Source organism: Anomaloglossus baeobatrachus, chromosome 4 (genome assembly GCF_048569485.1).
Source record: "Anomaloglossus baeobatrachus isolate aAnoBae1 chromosome 4, aAnoBae1.hap1, whole genome shotgun sequence".
NCBI lineage: Eukaryota > Metazoa > Chordata > Amphibia > Anura > Aromobatidae > Anomaloglossus > Anomaloglossus baeobatrachus.
The window spans coordinates 697,759,091-697,781,256 of NC_134356.1; the positions used below are offsets into that span (position 1 = coordinate 697,759,091).

Below are 22,166 nucleotides of genomic sequence, written 5' to 3' on the forward strand. Positions count from 1 at the left end.
TGTATATAGGGGCAGTATTATAGTAGTTATATTCTTGTAGATGGGGGCAGTATTATAGTAGTAATATTCTTGTATGTAGGAGGCAGTATTATAGTAGTTATATTCTTGTACATAGGTGCAGTATTATAGTGGTTATATTCTTGTACATAGGGGCAGTATTATAGTTGTTATATTCTTGTATATAGTGGGCAGTATTATAGTAGTTATATTCTTGTACATAGGAGCAGTATTACAGTAGTTATATTCTTGTACATAGGGGGCAGTATTATAGTAGTTATATTCTTGTACATAGGGGCAGTATTATAGTTGTTATATTCTTGTACATAGGTGCAGTATTATAGTGGTTATATTCTTGTACATAGGGGCAGTATTATAGTAGTTATATTCTTGTACATAGGGGCAGTATTATAGTAGTTATATTCTTGTATATAGGGGCAGTATTATAGTTGTTATATTCATGTATATAGTGGGCAGTATTATAGTAGTTATATTCTTGTATATAGGAGCAGTATTATAGTAGCTATATTTTTGTACTATAAGAACAGTCAGGGAGCACATATAGGAGACTGTGTTTTGCTGAGAAGTTGGCTATTTCCAGGCGTGTTATTCATATATTAATATATTTCCTATAGAAATGTATCACTGTGTTCTCAAATCTGGCTCTTCATTATTTATCTTTTCCCTAACTTTATTGTATTTTTATAAAGATGTTTTTTATTGATATCATGAATTAATAAAGATGTATTGCTTTTGGTCATGGATTATAGGCATGGGCTTAATATATATTTCATTGCTGTACACCCCTATGATATAGTGTTCCATACGTCACATCTTACCGTCTCAGGTCACGCTCTGTATGGTTCGCTACCCAAGGACAGCCTTGTAAAGCGTTACTCAAGGTATAAAACTTGGCTTTGTCCAATCTAAAAGTAAAAAATATTAACATGAGATTTTTTTATGAAAATTTTCCTCAAAACTGCATTTATCATTGTCCTGATCAGTTATTTTTGGTATACGGTGATCAATACCAACAATATAAGGCACAGAATACACTGTACAGTCATGGCCAAAAGTTTTGAGAATGACACCAAAATTATTTTTTCACATGATCTGTTGCCCTCTGGTTCTTATTTGTGTTTGTCTGATGTTTACATCACATACAGAAATATAATTGCAATCATATTATGAGACCAAAAGGTTATATTGAGAGTTAGAATGAGTTAATGCAGCAAGTCAATATTTGCAGTGTTGCCCCTTCTTCTTCAGGACCTCTGCGATTCTCCCGGGCATGCTTTCAATCATCTTCTGGAGCAAATCCTGACTGATCGCTGTCCATTCTTGCATAAGCAATGCTTGCATTTTGCCAGAATTTGTTGTTTTTTCTTTGTCCACCCGTCTCTTGATGATTGCCCACAAGTTCTCAATGGGATTAAGATCTGGGGAGTTTCCAGGCCATGGACCCAAAATATCTATGTTTTGTTCCATGAGCCATTTAGTGATCACCTTTGCTTTATGGCAAAGTGCTCCATCATGCTGGAAAAGGCATTGTTGGGTGCCAAACTGCTCTTGGACAGTTGGGAGAAGTTGCTCTTGCAGGACATTCTGGTGCCATTCTTTATTCATGGCTGGGTTTTTAGGCCAGACTATGAGTGGTGCGATTCCCTTGGCTGAGAAGCAGCCCCACACATGAATCGTTTCAGGATGCTTAACAGTTGGCATGAGACAAGACTGGTGCTAGCGCTCACCTCTTCTCCTAATAAGCTGTTTTCCAGATGTCCCAAACAATCGAAAAGGGGATTCATCTGAGAAAATGACTTTACCCCAGTCCTCAGCAGTCCACTCCCTGTACCTTCTGCAGAATATCAGTCGGTCCCTGATGTTTTTTCTGGAGAGAAGTGGCTTCTTTGCTGCCCTCCTTGAAACCAGGCCTTGCTCAAGCAGTCTCCACCTCACAGTGCGTGCAGAAGCCCTCACACCAGCCTGCTGCCATTGCTGAGCTAGCTCGGCATTGCTGGTAGTCCCATCCCGCAGCTGAAACAGTTTTAAGATACGGTCCTGGCGTTTGCTGGTCCTTCTTGGGCGCCCTGGAGCCTTTTTGGCAACAATGGAAGCTCTCTCCTTGAAGTTCTTGATGAGGCGATAGATTGGTGACTGAGGTGCAATCTTTGTAGCTGCAATACTCTTCCCTGTTAGGCCATTTTTGTGCAGAGCAATGATGGCTGCACGTGTTTCTTTAGAGATAACCATGGTTAACTGAAGAGAAACAATGATACTCAGCACCAGCCTCCTTTTAAAGTGTCCAGTGGTGACATTCTTACTTAATCATGACTGATTGATCGCCAGCCCTGTCCTCATCAACACCCACACCTGTGTTACTGGAACAATCACTAAAACAATGTTAGCTGCTCCTTTTAAGGCAGGAATGCAGTGATGTTGAAATGGGTTTGGGGGGTTAAAGTTCATTTTCTTACCAATATTGACTTTGCAAGTAATTGCTGTTAAGCTGATCACTCTTTATGACATTCTGAAGTATATGCAAATTGCCGTTAGAAAAACTTAAGGAGTAGACTTTGTAAAAATTAATATTTGTAGCATTCTCAAAACTTTTGGCCATGACTGTATGCACATAACATCAATTCCTTTGTCATAAATTGTCCTAGTGAGTCAGAGGTTTGTGTGCCACACTCGTCAGTTTAACCCCTTCAATTTTCAATGCGGCAAATGAGGGGTGATTTGAACTTTTAGGTTTTTTATTTTTTATCATTTTTTAGCTTTTTTTTATTTTACTAGACCCCTAGGAGACTATAAGGATCAATAGTCTGATCGCTCATTCATTTCTCCTGATCAGAGCTGCACAGGCCCCGTCAGCAGAAATGCTGCTCTCCTCTTACGGGCAACGCTCTGCCAGCTGCAACAGGAAGTGAGTCATGATAGACAAGTTCCATAGCTGCCATGGCAACCATCGGCTCCCCGTGATCGTGTCACGGGGCTTCCGATGGCGGTGGGGAAAGGTGCATTGCCGGCTACGATGATTTAAATCACTATGCCACATTTTGACGATTTAAGGGGTTAACCGGAGTGGGCGGATCGCAAATCCACCTGCGTCTGCGAGGCCCCCATGTCTGCTGTACAAATTGGCAAACATGTGTGGGGATCACTGCTGGCTCACTGCGGTAGCCGGCGGTGATCACCCCTTCATGATTTAGGGTGTACAATTACGTCCTAGGTTGTGAATGGGTTAATGCTTCACTTCTGTCTTTTGCCGGTAGTGAGGATCACTACATTAGAACCCATTACTCATTGTTGTATCCCTAAAAATCCAAAACCATAGAGTCCCAGACATATATTGTTTCCCAGGTGTAAAGATTAGTGATGGGCGAATAGTAACATTTCATGTTCGGATTATTCATAATGAATCCCAAAGGCTATTTCAGTATTCATCACAAATATCAAACCTAATGCAAGTCAATGGGGAACCCGAGCAGTTTTCTCTTCATGACAAACACTGGAAAAGTTCTTGGACCAAACAAAAATGAATAGAAAAAGGATTTTTTTCAGCTCATCCTTTTGTAATATAGAGATAGACCTGGCTCACTCAACGTGGGGGTGCTCTGGAATAATAAGTCCAATATAACAAAAGAATATATCCGGCACACCACTATGCAAAAGAGGAATCTTGGAATTGGTTTGAAAAAAACATGGATTTATTGTGTATGTACAGGAAAGTCCGTCCACGGACTTTCCTGTACATACACAATAAATCCATGTTTTTTTCAAACCAATTCCAAGATTCCTCTTTTGCATAGTGGTGTGCCGGATATATTCTTTTGTTACATCCTTTTGTAATGACTCCTGGACTTTTCAATCACGGCTGATGCACGGTGTGTGGCTCCATGTCCAACAGTAGCAGGAAAATATGAGTGGTAAATAGATCCGGCATCACGTCCCCAGGTAGATACAAACCTTCTTTATTGGATTCACATTACAATGAAAAACATATTTAAACCATCCAGTGCAGAGACATCCGTCTTACACGTATTAAACCCCAACCGGTTCTTAATCATGGACGATCTATGGTCAAGAACCAGTTGGGGTTCGATAGTCGTAAGACGGATGTCTCTGGACTGGATGGTTTTAACATGTTTTTCATTATAATGTGAATCCAATAAAGAAGGTTTTTATCTGCATGGGAACGTGATACTGGATCTCTTTACCACTGGAATAGTACAAGGCCGGAGCCCCACCCCCGGTGTGGGTGGAGGCCAACATGACTTGGTTAGGAGAAGGTAGTGACCCCCAGAAGGAGGAGAGTGGGGTGGGGATTATGGGTCAGTTGGAGCATATATAGGCCAGCTTGGGGGTGGAGGATCCTTTTGGCCTGCGCTCCCCTGGGATTATCCCGCCCTCCTTCCCTTAGTTATTGAGGGTTCATTGTGGCTATTGGCAGTTATGGTGGGTCCTCGAAGTTGGTGTAAATTGATACTGGGGAAATATGGATCCATTTCATTGGCCGGTTTGGATGGTGGTCTGGGGATTTGGGGGACGGCCGGTAATGGAATGTTGGGTCCCGGATTTGATAGTTATGCCTTCCACCCATTTTATTGGTGCTCCCGAGTTGGTGGTTACGGCTGGGAGTAAGTGTGGTTCAGGAGGAAGGTAATGTTAATAAGATACTAGTTAATCACCAGATTTTATGAGCTTCGAGGACCACACCCTATTTAAGTTCATATTTGCTGTGTGTATATGTTTAATAAAGGCTGCTGGGGCCATTTCATCCAACTTTGTTGTATGTGTTCATTTCTTAAATTATTAAGGGGTTAAGGTAAAAGGTATTAGAGGGGGGGTCACCATAGCTCGACTATACCAAAGTCAAGTCCACCGGAATACGGTAAGAATTATCAGAACACAAATAGTTACTATTCGCCCCTCACCAGTAAAGATACACTGCATGTCATATAATGGTGTGCTATCGAATTATGAGCTCACCATAAAGCCTCTGACTAGGGAAATTCGTAACATGATTATTCATCCAATTTACATCTCTATACTCAAGATTGCAAAGGACCTTCATCAAGACTGCTATTCTGAACTGGGCGCAGAGGAGTCTGGAGGTTATGGCGGAATCAAGATCTCAGAAGTCTAAAAGGGACAGAGAAGACTAGATAAGTAAAGAGGAGCCTGGATGGATGACAGAGTAGCTTTGAAAGGACAGAGGGGTCTGGAGAAAACAGAGTAATCTGGAGCTATTCACAGAGACCTGGATTGAGTACAGTGAAAGGGACAAAGGAATCTGGAAAATGATAGAGGAGCAACCTGGATGGAGGTCATAGGAGCCTCGATGGAGATCAGAGCAGCATAGAACGGACACAGAAGTTTGAAGAGGACAGAATATTTTGGAGAGTGACAGAGGAACATGGAAAGAGGACAAAAGAGCCTGGATGGAGGACAGAAGATCCTGTAAGGGTCAGAAGAATCTGGAGATGATAGATTGGTTTGTATCAAGAATTGAGGACGGAGTCTAAAAGGGACAGAAGAGACAAGATGAAGATAGAGGAGTTTGGATTGAGGACAGTGGAGATATGAAGGGACAAAGGAGTCTGGAGAGAAAAACAATGTGGAGAGGGATGGAGAAGCCAGAATGGATTACCAAGGGATCTTTAAAGGTCATCTGTAAGCAGGATTTTGCAATTTAAGCTGAGGACAGCATTCTGCGGTGGTTAAAAAAAAAAAAAAAAGTGATTCTCTTATCTGTGTGTAACCTATATTTTACTCATACTAAAGGGTTTATCGCTTGTGGATTAACATTGGTGTAACTGCAGAGCAGTCCAGCACGCCCCCTGCTGTGATTGGCACCTCATAGTCTATGCACAATCTCTATTGAGAGCCTGATGTGGGCGGGGACAGCTCCCAGCTCTGCTACACTCTATTCTGAGATAAAGTCAGAACAGCTGCACACAGTGATCTAAGGACAACATGGTTAGTTTCAGAATCTCTTTGCCTACAGCATGCTGCTCTCAGATGAAGTATCAAAAACCTGGTGACAGATTCCCTTGAAGGGACAAAGAAGTGTGATGAAGACAGAATAATCTGGAGAGGAACAGAAGAGCAGGTTGGATGGAGGTTAGAGAAGCCTCGATAGAGGACAGCGGAGTCTGGAGAAGACATAGTAATTTGGAGGGGTACAGAGAAGCATGTATGGAGGACAGTGGATCCTGGAAGGGAAAGAGGAGTCTGAAGAGGATAGACTAATCTGGAGGGGGACAGAGGAGCAGACTGAATGGAGGTTAAATAAGCCTCGATGGAGGACAGCGGAGTCTGGAGAAGACATAGTAATCTGAAGGGGTACAGAGAAGCATGTATGGAGGACAGTGGATCCTGGAAGGTAAAGAGGAGTCTTAAGAGGATAGACTAATCTGGAGGGGGACAGAGGATCAGACTGAATGGAGGTTAGAGAAGCCTTGATGGAGGACAGCGGAGTCTGGAGAAGACATAGTAATCTGGAGGGGTACAGAGAAGCATTTATGGAGGACAGTGGATCCTGGAGGGCAAATAGGAGTCTTAAGAGGATAGACTAATCTGGAGGGGGACAGAGGAGCGTGAATGAAGGATATAGGTGTCTAGGGGAAAAGTGGAGTCTGGAGGGTTCTATCTTCAAATTGCACCAGTTAGATAGTTTGGTAATTTTCCTGAGTATCTCTATATTCACTGATAATGACCTGGCTTCTCGATATTTCAGAGCTGAGTATCTGTACACACATAATAACCTTGCCACTCGATATATTGGACCTTCTGCTGTCTCATTTGTCTGTGACAACACTGAGCTTTATATAATGGCGCCACCTCTGAAGATCAAGGGAAAAACAAGGTACGAGAACAGGAGGAGAAAATAAATCTTATAAGGGCAAATACAGCGATTACCTGTGCATATGTATACTTACTGAGCTCAATGGAGGCTGAAGTATGATCCAGGATCAGACAGGGGTGTTTCATGGTCCATATATATCGGCATAATGCCGGACTGATCGCAGGAATCCCAACCTGAACTTATTTCTATGTATATATTTAAAATTTGTATCTGTATATGAACAGCTAACACTTGTCTAAACCTGGCCTGAGCGATAATTAATTATCATGCTACCTTCAACGTAATGGACTTTGCTGCTTGAGATATTCCTAAAAGTAGAGAATCATCTGCTGTTAGCGACCGCGGGTGAAGGGGTCCTCCGCCTACAGCTGCTAATCTGTAATTCCACCGTCAATCTCTAAGAGCAACATTTATCAAGTTCCGGCAGTAAGCATGTCATTCCACATGCTCATTGGCCCACCAGTGATGGGATTGTATTGCGCCCAACGAATAGCAAAGTCAGCCAGGGATCTGATGACAATTCCCGTGCCTGCAATTATGTATCTTCAGTGAAAGGCAGCATTTAGGTAGCATTCAGAAGAAAACATTATTTTTGCTATACATAGTAGTGTTGATGCACTGCTATGTATAGTATAAGCAATCAGATGTTTGCAACTTCAAGTCCCCTAAGGGATCTAACAAATACACAAATACAATAAAAAGTGAAAAAAATGTTTTTTTAAAAGTATGAAAAAAATGAATAGTTTAAATCACTCCTCTTTTGCCCCATTAAAAATAAAGTAAATGAAAATAAATATAAAGTCCCCCTATTTAGTATCGCTACTTTCGTAAAAGTCTGGTCTATCAAAATATAAAACAAACAAGAAAAAAACCCTGAAATACCAGAATTATGGGGGTTTTTTTGCTATTGCAGTAAAATACAACAAAATGCGATTACAACATAATATCCACCTCCAAATAACATAAGATCCACGTCCAAATTGTATCAGTAACATCGTAAGCTCAGGGGACATAAAAAATAAGCCCTAACCTAGCCCCGGTCTAGAAAAGGGGAGGAATAAATTAAAATGTGAAAAGAAAAATCGACCAGTCCATAATGGGTTAAATCTAGTGATGAGCAAGCACTATCATGCTCGGGTGCTCGGTACTCATAACGAGCAGTTGGATGCTCGGATTGGCGCGTCTCGAAAACCAAGTATAATGGAAGTCAATGGGGAACTTGAGCATTTTTCCGGGAAATCTCACTTGCCTCAGTTAAGGTCAGTGTTCATGACTCCACCATAAGAAAGAGACTGGGCAAAGATGGCCGCCATCATAGAGCTCCAAGATGAAGGATAAAGAAAGGAGCTGAAAAGAAGGCTAGACAGTGCGCTGTTACTGTGGAAGGCCATTGGAGTATTAATTGTTTTAACCCTTTTCCAAATCCATTACAATTCAACAACTGGTGTCTATAAAGTGAATTGCAAAATAATTTGATTCAAGAAATTCTAAATTATTGGTGAAATTTGTCGCTTATTCATTTCAACTTGAATTAATTCATTTATCTCTATTATTAACACCTTGTTTTAATTTTTTTCTGAAATACATAAAGATGTGAATGACCCATCAAGGAGACCAATAAATGTACAAATAGATTCTTCACTTGTTATATTTCTGGGTATCAACATAGACAATTACAAAGGTTTGGTCATTGCCACCATTTTTAAGAGGCGCCAGCCACGTAATAATGCTTTTGGAAGATGTGGAATGGGGATGTAATCTAATGCTGGGGTCATCTAATATGGCCACAATATAAATCAAAATTCAACATCAACAATGTATATTTTTTAAGATTTTTTTTTAAGAAAAAGCAATTTATTTAGCATAAAGCAATGAATGTCTTTCAATGAGCAACATTTGTTTGTTTTACCAGATTATTGTTTATTTTTCAACACAATTATTTTATGTTTAATGAGAAGTTTTTTATAGAACCCCGTGGAACCGCGATGGGTGCAAAATGCACCCCAGTGTTTGAAAACTTCCAAATGAAGAAAAATGGTGGAATGGAAACACAGTCCGCTATTGTTTAATAGGTTTTTAAATCAAAAGAACATTTCTTCTGCAGTAAAAATGATCTGGCAACATCAAACTCCGGGTCAGTTCTATTGTTGTGATATCAAAACTCTATAATTTTGTTTTACTTTTTATTAAGTGGTAAAAAAAAAATCTGTGCTGTAATTTTCTGAGATATTCTGAGATTTCATGATTAATGGTTTTGTTTTTCTATGTATGAAGCTATATGAGGACACTTACATGGAAAGTTGTATTGTTTTATATATTTTATCCTGACAATTTTATTGCTTTTTATTGCATGTTTTTAGAGGAAGCTGGTGTCTGAAAAACAGCAATTAGTTTGATTTTCCTTATTTTGTGACATTTACTTTTGGATTTAACAAGGACAGCAGCCGTTTGGACAATCAGCTGTGACAAAAACCCATCGGCAATCTGTGACTGTGCGAAATTGCATTCGCGTAATTTGAATGTTGCTGTTGGAGGATATTTAAATGGTTAAATTACAGCATTAGATGCCATACAAGCAGATGCCGGCTGTGAAGGACAGTCGGCATTTTCTGGGTGTGATATGGGTTCAAGCCCTGAAACTGGACCATACATGCATTGCCGGCGGGACGCAGGTAAGCTGCAGTTCATCGTTCCCGGGGTGTCACACGGAGTAATGTGTGCTACCCCGGGAACAATGAACAACAGGTCGTTCAATTGTTAGAAAATGAGCGACGTGTCAGCGATGAACGACAAGGTGAGTATTTCTGCTCGTTCACCGCTGTCACACACTACGATATCACTAACGATGCCGGATGTGCGTCACTTACGACGTGACCCTGCCGACATCTCGTTAGATATATCATAGCGTGTAAAGCCTGCTTTAGAGGTTTTTTTTTTTTTTTCATTGTTTTACATTAATGAATGATAACTCTAATTGTCAATTCACACAGTGCATTTTCTATTTGCGCTTTTTAAACTAAGGTAAAGGGAACATGAATTCTTTCAACATTTTTTCACATTGAGATCAAAATGGTTTTGTAACAAAAATTGCATAAACAAATATAAAAAAAGCACCAAAATGTGTAAAGATTCTGCTGCAGATTTCTGAGCTTACATGTTTTTATAACGCAGAAGATACACAAAAAATCTGCCTGCAAACAATCCTAACCCTGAACTTTTGTAGGTTTTTCCACTTCAACAAGTTACGTAAGAAGCCTATATTACAAAAAAATGTTTGGGATCTTCAGGCTTAAATAGTTTAGTCTCTAATGGTTAAAAAAGCTTTAAGACTTGTCTGAAAAGGCAGCAAGCCATAAATCAGGGCCAATGTTTATAAGCGTGTCTATGACTAGAGATGAGCGAACCGGTCCCGGTTCGGCTCGAGGTCGGTTCGCCGACGGAGGTCCCGTTCGAGTTCGGTTCGTCGAACGTTCGACGAACCGAACTCGAACCGCATAGGAAACAATGGCAGGCATTCACAAACACATAAAAACACATAGAAAACACACATAGAAAACACCCTCAAAGGTGTCCAAAAGGTGACAAACAACTCACAACACAACACAAACACATGAGAAAGTGACAAGGACATATACTCATGCGAAAACAAAAGAGCAGGACAAGGAAAAAGAGGAGGAGACACAGATATAGGCATGGCACGCCCTTCTAAAATCATGTAAAACACCGCAAGGTGACTCCAAGCGGTGTCTTCCTTTTTTCCAAAAATTGGGCCCCACACACACCCACCCCTTCAGTGGCAGCAGTTGTGCCCCAGTTGTACACTTCACAGCTAGATTTGCATCAAGCACATTCAAAAATACGCCATACTTAACCGTCCCCAGGATGACACCAGGGTAGGTAGCAAAGTCTTTCCTGATCCCAGCTCTGTTCATCTTGGCTCCTTTTAAAAAACACAGCAAGCAAGGGTTACTCCAAGCAGAGTCTCCCTTTTTTCCAAAAATTGGGCCCCACACACACCCACCCATTCAGTGGCAGCACTTGTGCCCTAGTTGCAAACAGGATGTTTTGATTTGCATCAAGCACATTCCAAATCCACAAGCATTTACTCTCCCCAGGATGACACAGGGGTAGTAAATTCCTTCTGGATCCATAACTTGTTCATTTTGATGAACGTCAGTCTGTCCACATTGTCACTGGACAGACGCGTGCGCTTATCTGTCAGCACACACCCAGCAGCACTGAAGACACGTTCAGAGACAACGCTGGCAGCTGGACATGACAAGATCTCCAAGGCGTAACTGGAGAGCTCTGGCCATTTTTCAAGATTTGAAGCCCAAAATGAGCAAGGCTCCATTTGCAAAGTCATGGCATCGATGTTCATTGTCATCATTGTATCATCCTCTCCAGCCGTTGACTATGTGTCAGACTTGTTGTCTCTGGTGGACTTGCAAAAGAGGGTCTAAAAAAATTATGAAAAGATTCAATAAAATTGCTGTTACCAGCACCAGATACGGTGCTACTGGTACGGGTAGACTGTTGAAGATGACGAGACCGTCCCATGTTTGTCAAGTTACAACTGGGAGATTCCCTCCCTGCACCTGCACGGTTGTTTGGTGGAAAAGCGGATCTAAGATCGAGTAACAGCTTCTGCTGATACTCCTGCATACGTGCGTCCCTTTCTATGGCTGGAATTATGTCACAAAATTTGGACTTGTACCGGGGATCTAATAGCGTGGCAAGCCAGTAGTCATCATCACTTCTAATTTTGACAATACGAGGGTCATGTTGGAGGTAGTGCAACAAGAAGGCACTCATGTGTCTTGCGCAGCCATGCGGACCAAGTCCACTCTGTGTTTGTGGCATAGAGGTGCTAACCGTTCTTTCTTCCTCTGACATCTCCCTTCAACCTCTTTCAACTGAAATTTGACCAAGGTCTCCCTCATCTGCTGAGTCTTCCATGTCCATGGACAGTTCGTCCTCCATTTCTTCATGTTCTCCTGCACCTTCCTCAACATCTCGCCTGCTACCATGCGCCCTTGTTGATCCCTGTCCCCCATGGTCCCATGCCTGGCGCCTTGGTGATGATGAACGTCTGGACCTTGGTGATGTTGTTGTGTCTTGCGCATATGAATCCTCCTGTAGTTCATCCGCTTCCTGTTGTCCCACCCCCTGACTCCGAATAGTGTTTAGCGTGTGCTCCAGCATGTAAATGACTGGAATCGTCATGCTGATAATGGCATTGTCAGCGCTAAACATATTCGTCGCCATGTCGAAACTGTGCAGAAGGGTGCATAGGTCCTTGATCTGAGACCACTCCATCAGGGTGATCTGCCCCACCTCTGCATCTCGTTGGCCCAGGCTATACGTCATGACATATTGCACCAGGGCTCGGCGGTGCTGCCACAGTCGCTGTAACATGTCGAGAGTTGAATTCCAGCGTGTCGCCACATCGCATTTCAGGCGATGAACCGGCAGGCCAAAAGACTTCTGGAGCGATGCAAGTCGCTCAGCTGCGGCGCTTGAACGGCGGAAGTGAGCAGACAGTTTTCGTGCCCTGTTCAGAAGGCCATCTAGGCCGGGATAGTGTGTTAAAAATTGCTGGACGACAAGGTTCAATACGTGAGCCATACAAGGTACGTGTGTCACCTTGCCCAGGCGAAGGGCCGCACCCAGGTTTGCAGCATTGTCGCACACGGCCTTACCAGGCTGCAGGTTGAGTGGAGACAACCATTTATTAAACTCGGACCGCAGAGCTGACCACAACTCCTCAGCTGTGTGACTCTTATTCCCAAGACATGTCAAGCTAAAGACCGCCTGATGCCGTTGCGCTCTGCTGCCAGCATAGTAATGAGGGGTGCGTGATTCCTTCTGCGCAGTGAGAACGCTGGTGGCCTGACCAGGCAGGCTTTGGGCGGAGGTGGAGGACCCAGATGAGGTGGAGGATGCAGAAGCAGTGGCGGAACTTGGACAGACAGAGGATTGACACACAAGTCGTGGGGACGGCAAGACTTGTGCAGCAGACCCTTCACCATCTATCACCATAGTTACCCAGTGCCCAGTCAGCGACATGTAACGTCCCTGTCCATGCTTACTGGTCCAAGTATCGGTGGTGAAATGCACCCGTTCACACACAGAGTTTCTCAAGGAAGCGGTGATGTTGTGTGCGACATGCTGGTGTAGCGCGGGCACACCTTTCTTAGAGAAGTAGTGGCGACTAGGCATCTGGTACTGGGGCACAGCGACAGACATAAGGTCTCTAAAATCCTGTGTGTCCACTAGGCGGAAAGGCAGCATTTCGGTAGCCAACAGCTTACAGAGGGATAGAGTCAACCACTTAGCTTTGTCATGGGTCGCAGGAAGTGGCCTTTTATTTGACCACATCTGAGGGACAGAGATCTGGCTGCTGTGTGTAGACGGTGTTGAGTAGGGTGTCCCTGGAAAAATGCAGGTTTGTGAGGAAAGTGCAGGCGGAGACATGATGTTGCCTTCATCCAACGTTGGTGCTATCGATGTCTGAGAGAGCTGTACACACTCACTTGTTTCCCCTTCCAAACCAACTGACGACCTACCAAGCAAACTGCCTGTTGCGGTTACAGTGGTGGAAGTTGTGGGTGGAAAAACAGGTGTGACAGCTGTCCCCACAGTCCTAGAAGATGACGAGCGCGCGGATGCACTGGAAGGGGCAGGCGGTGGATGGTTCGCTCCGCTAGGCCGCATTGCAGCACGGTGAGCTTCCCACCGGGCCATATGATATTTATTCATGTGACGATTCATGGAAGAAGTTGTCAAACTGCTGAGGTTTTGACCTCTACTAAGAGAACCATGACAAATTTTACAGATCACATAATTGGGCCGATCTTTTTCTATGTCAAAAAAGGACCAGGCTAGGCAAGGCTTAGAGGCCATGCGACCTGTTGATCCACCCCGAATAATGCTCAGAGGCAGAGTGGTGGCTGAGGATGCAGTTGTAGACGTGCTACCAGTACTCCGACTGTGTCCAGGAAGGCGCAAGGTAACTTCGTCATCAGTTGCATCCTCCTCCACCACCTCTGTTGACCTCCTCGAGTGCCTGACTGTGGGTTGACAGTAGGTGGGATCTAGAACTTCATCATCAATTGTTGTGTTTGCACTCCCCTCCCCCTCAGACCGAGCCTCTTCTTGCCCTGACCGAATATTTAAGTTGTCATCCCAATCGGGTATCTGCGTCTCATCTTCATCAGTATGTTCCTCATTGTCTATAACCACAGGTGTTACAGTTTGTGACAAAGGGTCAACATTATGCTCAGAAACTTGGTCCTCACGGCCTGAATCAGAGTCACAAAGGTTCTGGGCATCACTGCAGACCATTTCCTGTTCTGTACTCACTGTAGATTGGGAGCAGACCTCTGATTCCTAGGCTATAGTGTGACTGAACAGCTCTGCAGACTCAGCCGTCTCAGTTCCACCATACTGTGCAGGGCGGATGGAGACTTCAGAGCTGGGAGAAAGCAAGTTTGGTTGGGATGACAACTCAGAGGACTGGTGTTTTTTGGATGCGGTACTTGAAGTGGCTGAGAGGGCACTTGTTGGACCACTTGAGATCCATTCAAGCATTTTCCTTTTTTGGCCATCATCTACCTTTGTTCCAGTTGTTCGTGTCCGTAAAAAAGGGAGCACATCGGATTGTCCACGGTAAGTAGTAGACATCTTACTTTTGCTGGTAGATGGTCTCTCTTCAGCAGATGATAATGGAGCTTTGCCACCTTCCCCACGGACAAACCCTTTTTTTCCTTTTCCACCACGCCTCTTCCCCTTTCCACCAGCATCTGTCATTTTGCCACTCATGTTGATTGCGACAAGATTGTGCACTTAAAATGTGGTAGTAAAAATTGAGAGGTGGTTTAGATTGCAGCGGTGGTCTAGCTTTATTAACAGCAGAATAATAAAGAATAAATATCCCTGACAATGCAACTACGGCCCTTAAACTGGCAGCATCAATTGCTAGTATAATGGATTAGTAACAATGAGTTGGAGTGTGCAATGCAGGTAGAAGTGCTGCAAATATCTTTGCACTAGTGGGACTATAGCAAAGTCCAATAGCCAGGTTTAGGATGCCACTAGGTACACTGAGTGTTTGCTAGTATAATGGCTTAGTAACAATGAGTTTGAGTGTGCAATGCAGGCAGAGGTGCTGCAAATATCTTTGCACTAGTGGGACTATAGCAAAGTCCAATAGCCACGTTTAGGATGCCACTAGGTACACTGAGTGTTTGCTAGTATAATGGCTTAGTTATAATGAGTTGGAGTGTGCAATGCAGGTAGAGGTGCTGCAAATGTCTTTGCACTAGTGTGACTAGACAAAAGTCCAATAGCCACGTTTAGGATGCCACTAGGTACACTGAGTGTTTGCTAGTATAATGGTTTAGTTATAATGAGTTGGAGTGTGCAGAGGACACGAGGGTACAGTGCTAGGATTGTGGGGCTCTGGGTAGAGGAATGGAAGCCTGCCTTTCTATTCCCTCCTAATGGGGAAATGCAGGGAGGAAATCCCTGACCTTAGCTACACAGACGCTGTCGCTGTTTTCAGGACCTGTCACCTTAACTCTGACCCTACCGGTACGAGCCCTTAAAAGGACTGATAGAAAGTGCTCTCCCTAAGCTGTCCAGCGCTGTGTATGGAGCGCATACAGCAGTATCGGCGATAGGACTCAGGACGGTGTTGCGCCAGTGATGTCTGACACCAAGGACGCAGAAGGCAGATAATGGCGTGCTGGAGGAAAATGTCCGGTTTTATAATGCAGGGACATGTGACATGGACATCCTATCACACATGCCGTTGCTTCTCTGGCTAAAAGTCCACTTAGCTGTGTGTGTGTCTGGGATTGGCTGACATGCTGGCCCGCCCCACTACACGCGCGCGCTTAGGGAAGGAAGACAAGGAAAAAAAAAAAAATGGCGATCGCCATTATACAAACAGCAGTGATCTGAAGGCGCTGTTCACGCACACTATACACTGAAATTTCATAATAGTGTGAGTCACAGAGTGACTTACACTATTACAGCGGAAAGCCAGCTAGGAATTAGCTGTTTTTTTGCTGCTAGAACCGTTCTCGAACGTTTCTAGAACTATCGAGCTTTTGCAAAAAGCTCGAGTTCTAGTTCGATCTAGAACAGGCCCCAAAATCACTCGAGCCTAGAACTGGAGAACCTCGAACCTCGAACCGCGCTCAACTCTATCTATGACACATTGATACAAAGGTGAGTAAACTTGTAAAGCCTGCGATTAGGTGATACTTGTTAGGACGAGTGTAGAGGGCTATTGTGTTTGTTGCCAATGCAGAAGGTCAGTACCGGTTCAGAGGAGCGATGGCATCAAGAGCTAAGGAAGAGACAAAGCCTCCCGAAAGCCTCAATGACTATAAGACGTCCCACTGAACAGTCAATGTCGCGTCTACATTCCATTAGGCTTATTACTCTATGACTTGTGGTCATGTGTTCTCTCTCCAAGGAGCACAGGGTTGCGGTATATTTTGATCAGTAAAGCCTTAATTACCAGCTGAATATGATTATGTGGTGCCCTGGACTAGCCAGGTCATCACAGGGACTACAACACAACACCCCCACCCCGAGATAGGCACATCAGCCAGACACAAATTCCTTGTTGCCTCCCTCCAGGGGCTGATGTCCACACCAGGTGAGTTGGAGCCAACCGGTTGGCCCCACCCACTGAGGAGTTCACAGTCCTGGAGGCGGGAAAGGAAGTCAGTGAAGTTAGGGAAGTAAAAGAGTGAGGAGTAAAGTGGTAGTAGAGGAGCAATCTGACCGTGTCCGGGTACGTGGCCCGGGCACCAAAAGCAAGGTTGGCAGACGGTGGTGGCCGTCTGCAGGAGAGGCAGATCAACGCGAAACCATAGGACCAGGGACGGGCAGTGGCCCGCCGGTACCGAACCGGGGAGCGAAGTGAAGCCAGCCCAAACCAGCAGGGCCTGCGGACCCCGACCAGGCTTGGAGTCGCCGTTAAACAGGTCAAATCCATTAATGACCGGAACCCCAGGGGTTTCCAAACAGCCAAGACCCGATTGAAGGCAACCGTCCAAACAGCAAAAGGGAAATACAGCTACCGCCATAACTAGAATTCCCAGGGCCAGAGCATGCGGGCAAAAGGGCTCTTCCGGCCCATTTATAAGCTGGGGAGCGGGTTACCGGTGGGAAGCAATCGGGACTGAAGATACACAAAAAGGTGCAGGGAAAGGCAGCCACCACCAACCGTCCAGGAGAAACCACAGCAGCCGGCTGCGGGACCCATCCATCCAGCCGTTTGTTTTACCAGAGACTTGCATCCATTTGTGGCTGAGTGAGTACTACCGTGCCATCCGGCACCGCGCTGCACAGTTCAAACGCCCCCTGCACCTTGCCCGACCCTGCCTCCCCTTCACCTCACCGGGTCCCGGGACCACCAACCCCTACCCACGGAGGGGAAAACAACATCCCACCTGCTCCCTGCCATCGCTCCCGGGATCCCTATCAACACCAGCGGTGGTGTCCAACCTCACCACAAACCGTGGGTGGCGTCACGGACCAAATCCCCAAACCCAAACTACCCCCCTTTCACTCACGGGCGAGGAGCGCCGCTCGAGTCCCCGGATCCGGCCCACCACTCGAGCCACCGAGCAACAGCAGCAGCGCCGGACCCGAGCGTGGTGAGCGCAGCGCCCTCCCCGCCCGCAACAATTACATTATTAAATGTACAAATGAGAACATTGAATTGCAATAAATTTTGTTTCTGACAAGTAAATTTGATTTACCTTAAATTCTACAAAAAAAATGCACAGTTTTTTTTAATTCAATTTACACAAATCCAGGAAAAAGAAGCTGATTAAAAAAATCTTCTAACCTCTCCTCGGCCCTCTCTATATCTGTGCCACTGCCACCAATCTCCAATCCATTCTTCAGTCTTCTCTTGTCGTTCTGGGCCTCGGGTCACTTTCAGCCTTGTCTTCTGTTCAGTAAGCCGCAAGCTGTCGCTTTGGGCTATAACGCACTTTAGTAATGTGTGTCGCATCCCAACTTTACATCACTGATGTGCATCTCGCCCTAAGGGATGTCGTTAGACCAAGTGAATCGAAGATTCGGCTGGAAGTTACCAGAGGCCCGGAATGAAGATTGAAGACAGTAGAATGGCTTGGACGCCTGACGATGGAATGACAGGAACAGAGAGGACCCAGGAGAGGGGACTATATGATTTTACACTTGACATTTGTACATCTGAGAAAATACCTTGTTTTCCTTAAAATAAGCCCAAGCAGGATTTATCAGACTTTTGGAGTATGTTTACAATATAAGTCCTACTCAAAAAATAAGTCCTGGTTGCGTGATATACAATAATAATATCCTAAATTAGGGTTGGGCAGTCCTTTCAGGATATGTAACTTTTATTAGTGAACGTTGTCCCAATGTGTCGCTGTAAGCCCCAGTAGTTTTTAGTCACCTGCCAGCTAGTTAATGAAAAATTAATATTCAGCCCTTCTGCTGCCCACTCCTTAGTCCCGGAATCAGTGATTGGAACGTGTGTTAATGTAAAATTAATATTCACCCCTTCCCCTGCCCCCCAATCTGTGCCGGCTTCAGTGATTGGAATGTGTGTTAATGGAAAATGAATATTTACTCCTTCCCCTCCCCACTCCTCTGCTCCGGCATCAGTGATTGGGAAGTGTGTTACTAGAAAAGGAATATTCACCCCTTCCACTACCCACTCCTTAGTGCCGGCATCAGTGATTGTAATGTGTGTTAGTTGAAATTGAATATTCACCCCTTCACCTGCCCACCACTCTATGCCAGCATCAATGATTGGAACGTGTGTTAATGGAAAATTAATTTTCACCTCTCTCTCTGCTCACCACTTTGTGCTGGTATCAGTGATTGGAACGTGTGTTGATGGAAAATGAATATTCACCCCTTTCCCTGCCCAGTCTTCTGCATCAGCAGGAAAATGAATATTCACCCTTTACTTTACCCACTCCTTTGCACTGGTATCAGTGATTGGAACGTGTGTTAATGGAAAATTACTATTCAGCTCTTTCCTTTCCCACCACTCTGTGTTGGTGTTAGTGATTGGAATGTGTGTTAATGGAAAATGTGTATTCACCCTCTTACCCCACACATAATCTTACCCACCGCTCTGTGTCAGCATCAGTGATTGAAATGTGTGTTGATCTAAAATGAATATTCACCCCTCTCCCTGCCCACTCCTTTGCGTCGGCACCAGTGATTGGAACATGTGTTAATGAAAAATGAATATTCACCCCTTCCCCTGCCCACCACTCTGAGCTGGTGTTATTTCATCTAATATGGTCACAATATAAATCAGAATTCCACATCAACAATGCATATTTTTTTACAAATTTTTTTTAAGAAAACGCAATTTATTTAGCATAACGCAATGAATGTTTTTCGATCAGCAACATTTTTTTGTTTTACCAGATTATTGTTTATTTTTCAACACAATTATTTTATATTTAATGAGAAGTTTTTTATAGAACCCTGAGGAACCGCGATGGGTGCAAAATGCGCCCCAGTGTTTGAAAAATTCCAAATGAAGAAAAATGGTGGAATAGAAACACAATCCGCTATTGTTTAATGTTCTTTTGTTTTAAAAAAGTATTTCTTCTGCGGTAAAAATGGTCTGGCAACATGAAACTCCGGGTCAGTTCTATTGTTGTGTGATATCAAACGCTATAATTTTGTTTTATTTTTTATTAAGTGGTAAAAAAAAAAATCTGTTCTGTAATTTTCTGAGATATTCTGAGATTTCATGATTAATGGTTTTGTTTTTCTATGTATGAAGCTATGTGAGGACTTGCTTTTACATGTCAAGTTGAATTGTTTTATATATTTTATCCTGACAATTTTATTGCTTTTTATTGCATGTTTTTAGAGGAAGCTGGTGTCTGAAAATCAGTAATTAGTTTGATTTTCCTTCTTTTGTGACATTTACTTTTGGATTTAACAAGATGATAATGACAGCAGCCGTTTGGGCCATCAGCTGTGAGAACCCATCGGCAATCTGTGACCGTGCGTAATTGCATTCGCGTAATTTGAATGTTGCTGTTGGAGGATATTTAAATGGCTAAATTACAGCATTAGATGCCATACAAGCAGATGCCGGCTGTGAAGGACAGTCGGCATTTTCCGGGTGTGATATGGGTTCAAGCCCTGAAACTGGACCATACATGGGGACTGGACAATGGACATGCTATTACCTTTAATGTTGTGACGAGGTTAATTGTCGCTATGATAAATGCAAGAGCTGCAGAATAATTAGAAAAGGAAAAAATAGTTAAAAATAATCAAAAGGACAGAATTTAAAAATCTACCAGTTTGTTAATTGCATTAGTAATTACATAACGTATCTCCTGCAGTTGCCCATGTGGCCTCCAGTACATTGGAAGAATGGTAATGATTTGGGATTGGAGGAATATTCATAGGTTCAATAGCAAAAATTCAGTAAGGAGCCATTATCCATGACAAGACATGTTCCCTTTGTTATTGTAGATAGGGCTTGTTCACACTTAAAATTTTTGATTCTTTTTTTCATTGCTTTACACTAATGAATGATAACTCTAATTGTCAATTCAAACAGTGAATTTTCTATTTGCGTTTTTTGACCCACGATAAAGGGAACATGTGATTTTTTTTCACCTTTTTTTCCACATTAAGATCAAAGTGGATTCGTAACCAAAATCGCATAAAAAAATTAAAAAAATATAAAAAAATGCACCAAAATGTGTAAAGCTTCTGCTGTAGATTTCTGAGTGTTACATGTTTTTTTCTTGCAGAAAATGCACAAAAAATCTGCGTACAAACAACCCCTAACCCTGATCTTTTGTAGGTTTGTCCACTTCAAAATGTTACATAAGGAGCCTATGTCACAAAAAAGTTTAAGGTTTTCCAGTTTTGATAGTTTAGTCTCAAAGGGGTTAAAAGAAGCTTTAAGACTTGTCTGAATAAGCAGCGTGCCATAAATCAGGGCCGGTGTTTATAAGCGTGTCTATGACACATTGATACAAAGGTGAGTAATCGTGTAAAGCCTGCGATTAGGCGATGGTTGTTAGGACGAGTTTAGAGGATTATTGTGTTTGTTGCCAATGCAGAAGGTCAATCCCGTTCAGAGGAGCAAAGGAAGAGACAAAGCCGCCCGAAAGCCTCAATGACTATAAGACGTTCCACTGAACAGTCAATGTTGCGTCCCCCATCCATTACGCTTATTACTCTATGACTTGTGGTCATGTGTTCTCTGTCAGAGTTCCGGGATTTCCAGTTTTCTTTTGAAAGAGCTTGCCCTTTGTTAACATGGAGTTTTCTGTTCTGTTGCCCTACTTCCTGTCCATCTGTTTAAAAGCCGCCCCTAAGCTTAGTCCAGTGCCTGAGTATACTGCTTCCTGTGTGCTCCTGCCCTGCTGCTCTTGGTTCCTGATTGTGATTTGGATCCTCTGGAAACAACCGAATCTGACTTTGGACTTCACCTGGTCTCATCTAGCTGTGCCCGGACTCCGTCTGCCGTCCTTGGTCGGCACTTCTGCCCGGTTCCTTCCGTTTCATAACCACTCTGGACTCTCATCACGTACGGACATTTTTGGACTTACCTATTGCCCTTTTGTGTCCCGGCTGCTGCGCATTTAGGCCTTCTGGGGTGATTGCCAGTTAGTCCCTGTATAGGGGTTCGCTCTTGGTGGTCTCCCTGGGGGAGTCCGGTGCGTGGTCCCGGGAATTCCCTTTCGCTCCGACCCTGGAAGGTATTTCTTGTGTTTATGTTCTGCTGTGTTTTTGTTCCGTTTATGTACATACCGTGGTTGCATATTATAAACATCTTTGCACCAAGAACTCGTCTCTGGTTGTCATTGCCCTAACGCAATCGAAATCCTCAGAACATACAATAGTATTACATTATACTCAGGCCATAAAAGGATTTCGCTGGGGCAATGACTGAGACACGAGTAGATCAGCTTTTCTCCATGATTAACTCCTTGCAGCAGGAGATGGAGGCGGTGCAAACTAAGCTTAGAGATGTGGAGGTACAGCTGGGCCATGATCACCAGGTACTGGGTCCGGCTATTCAGGATTTGCAAGTCAGAGTGGAGGCTCAGGAAGCCACCCCCGCTACATCCGTATCAGCTGCCGGTATGCCTAGGTTACCCCCATTTCGTTTCAGTGGTGATCGTAGTCAGTTTCGTGGATTTGTTAACCAGTGTATACTGTTTTTTGATGTACATGCTGATTATTACCGTTCTGACCGGTCAAAAGTGTTATGTATAATCATGTTGTT

The 22,166-nt window shown here is 43.7% G+C and overlaps 1 protein-coding gene across 1 annotated transcript in view; it reads right to left on the reverse strand.

Annotated features, from left to right (window-relative positions):
- Positions 1-22,166, reverse strand: part of LOC142303039 (alpha-2,8-sialyltransferase 8F-like) — a 294,952-nt gene that overhangs the window by 166,468 nt on the left and 106,318 nt on the right. Inside the window, exon 3 of the mRNA XM_075344138.1 lies at positions 837-923. Within this exon, the coding sequence (XP_075200253.1) occupies positions 837-923 (87 nt within the window). The remainder of the gene's footprint in view (positions 1-836; positions 924-22,166) is intronic.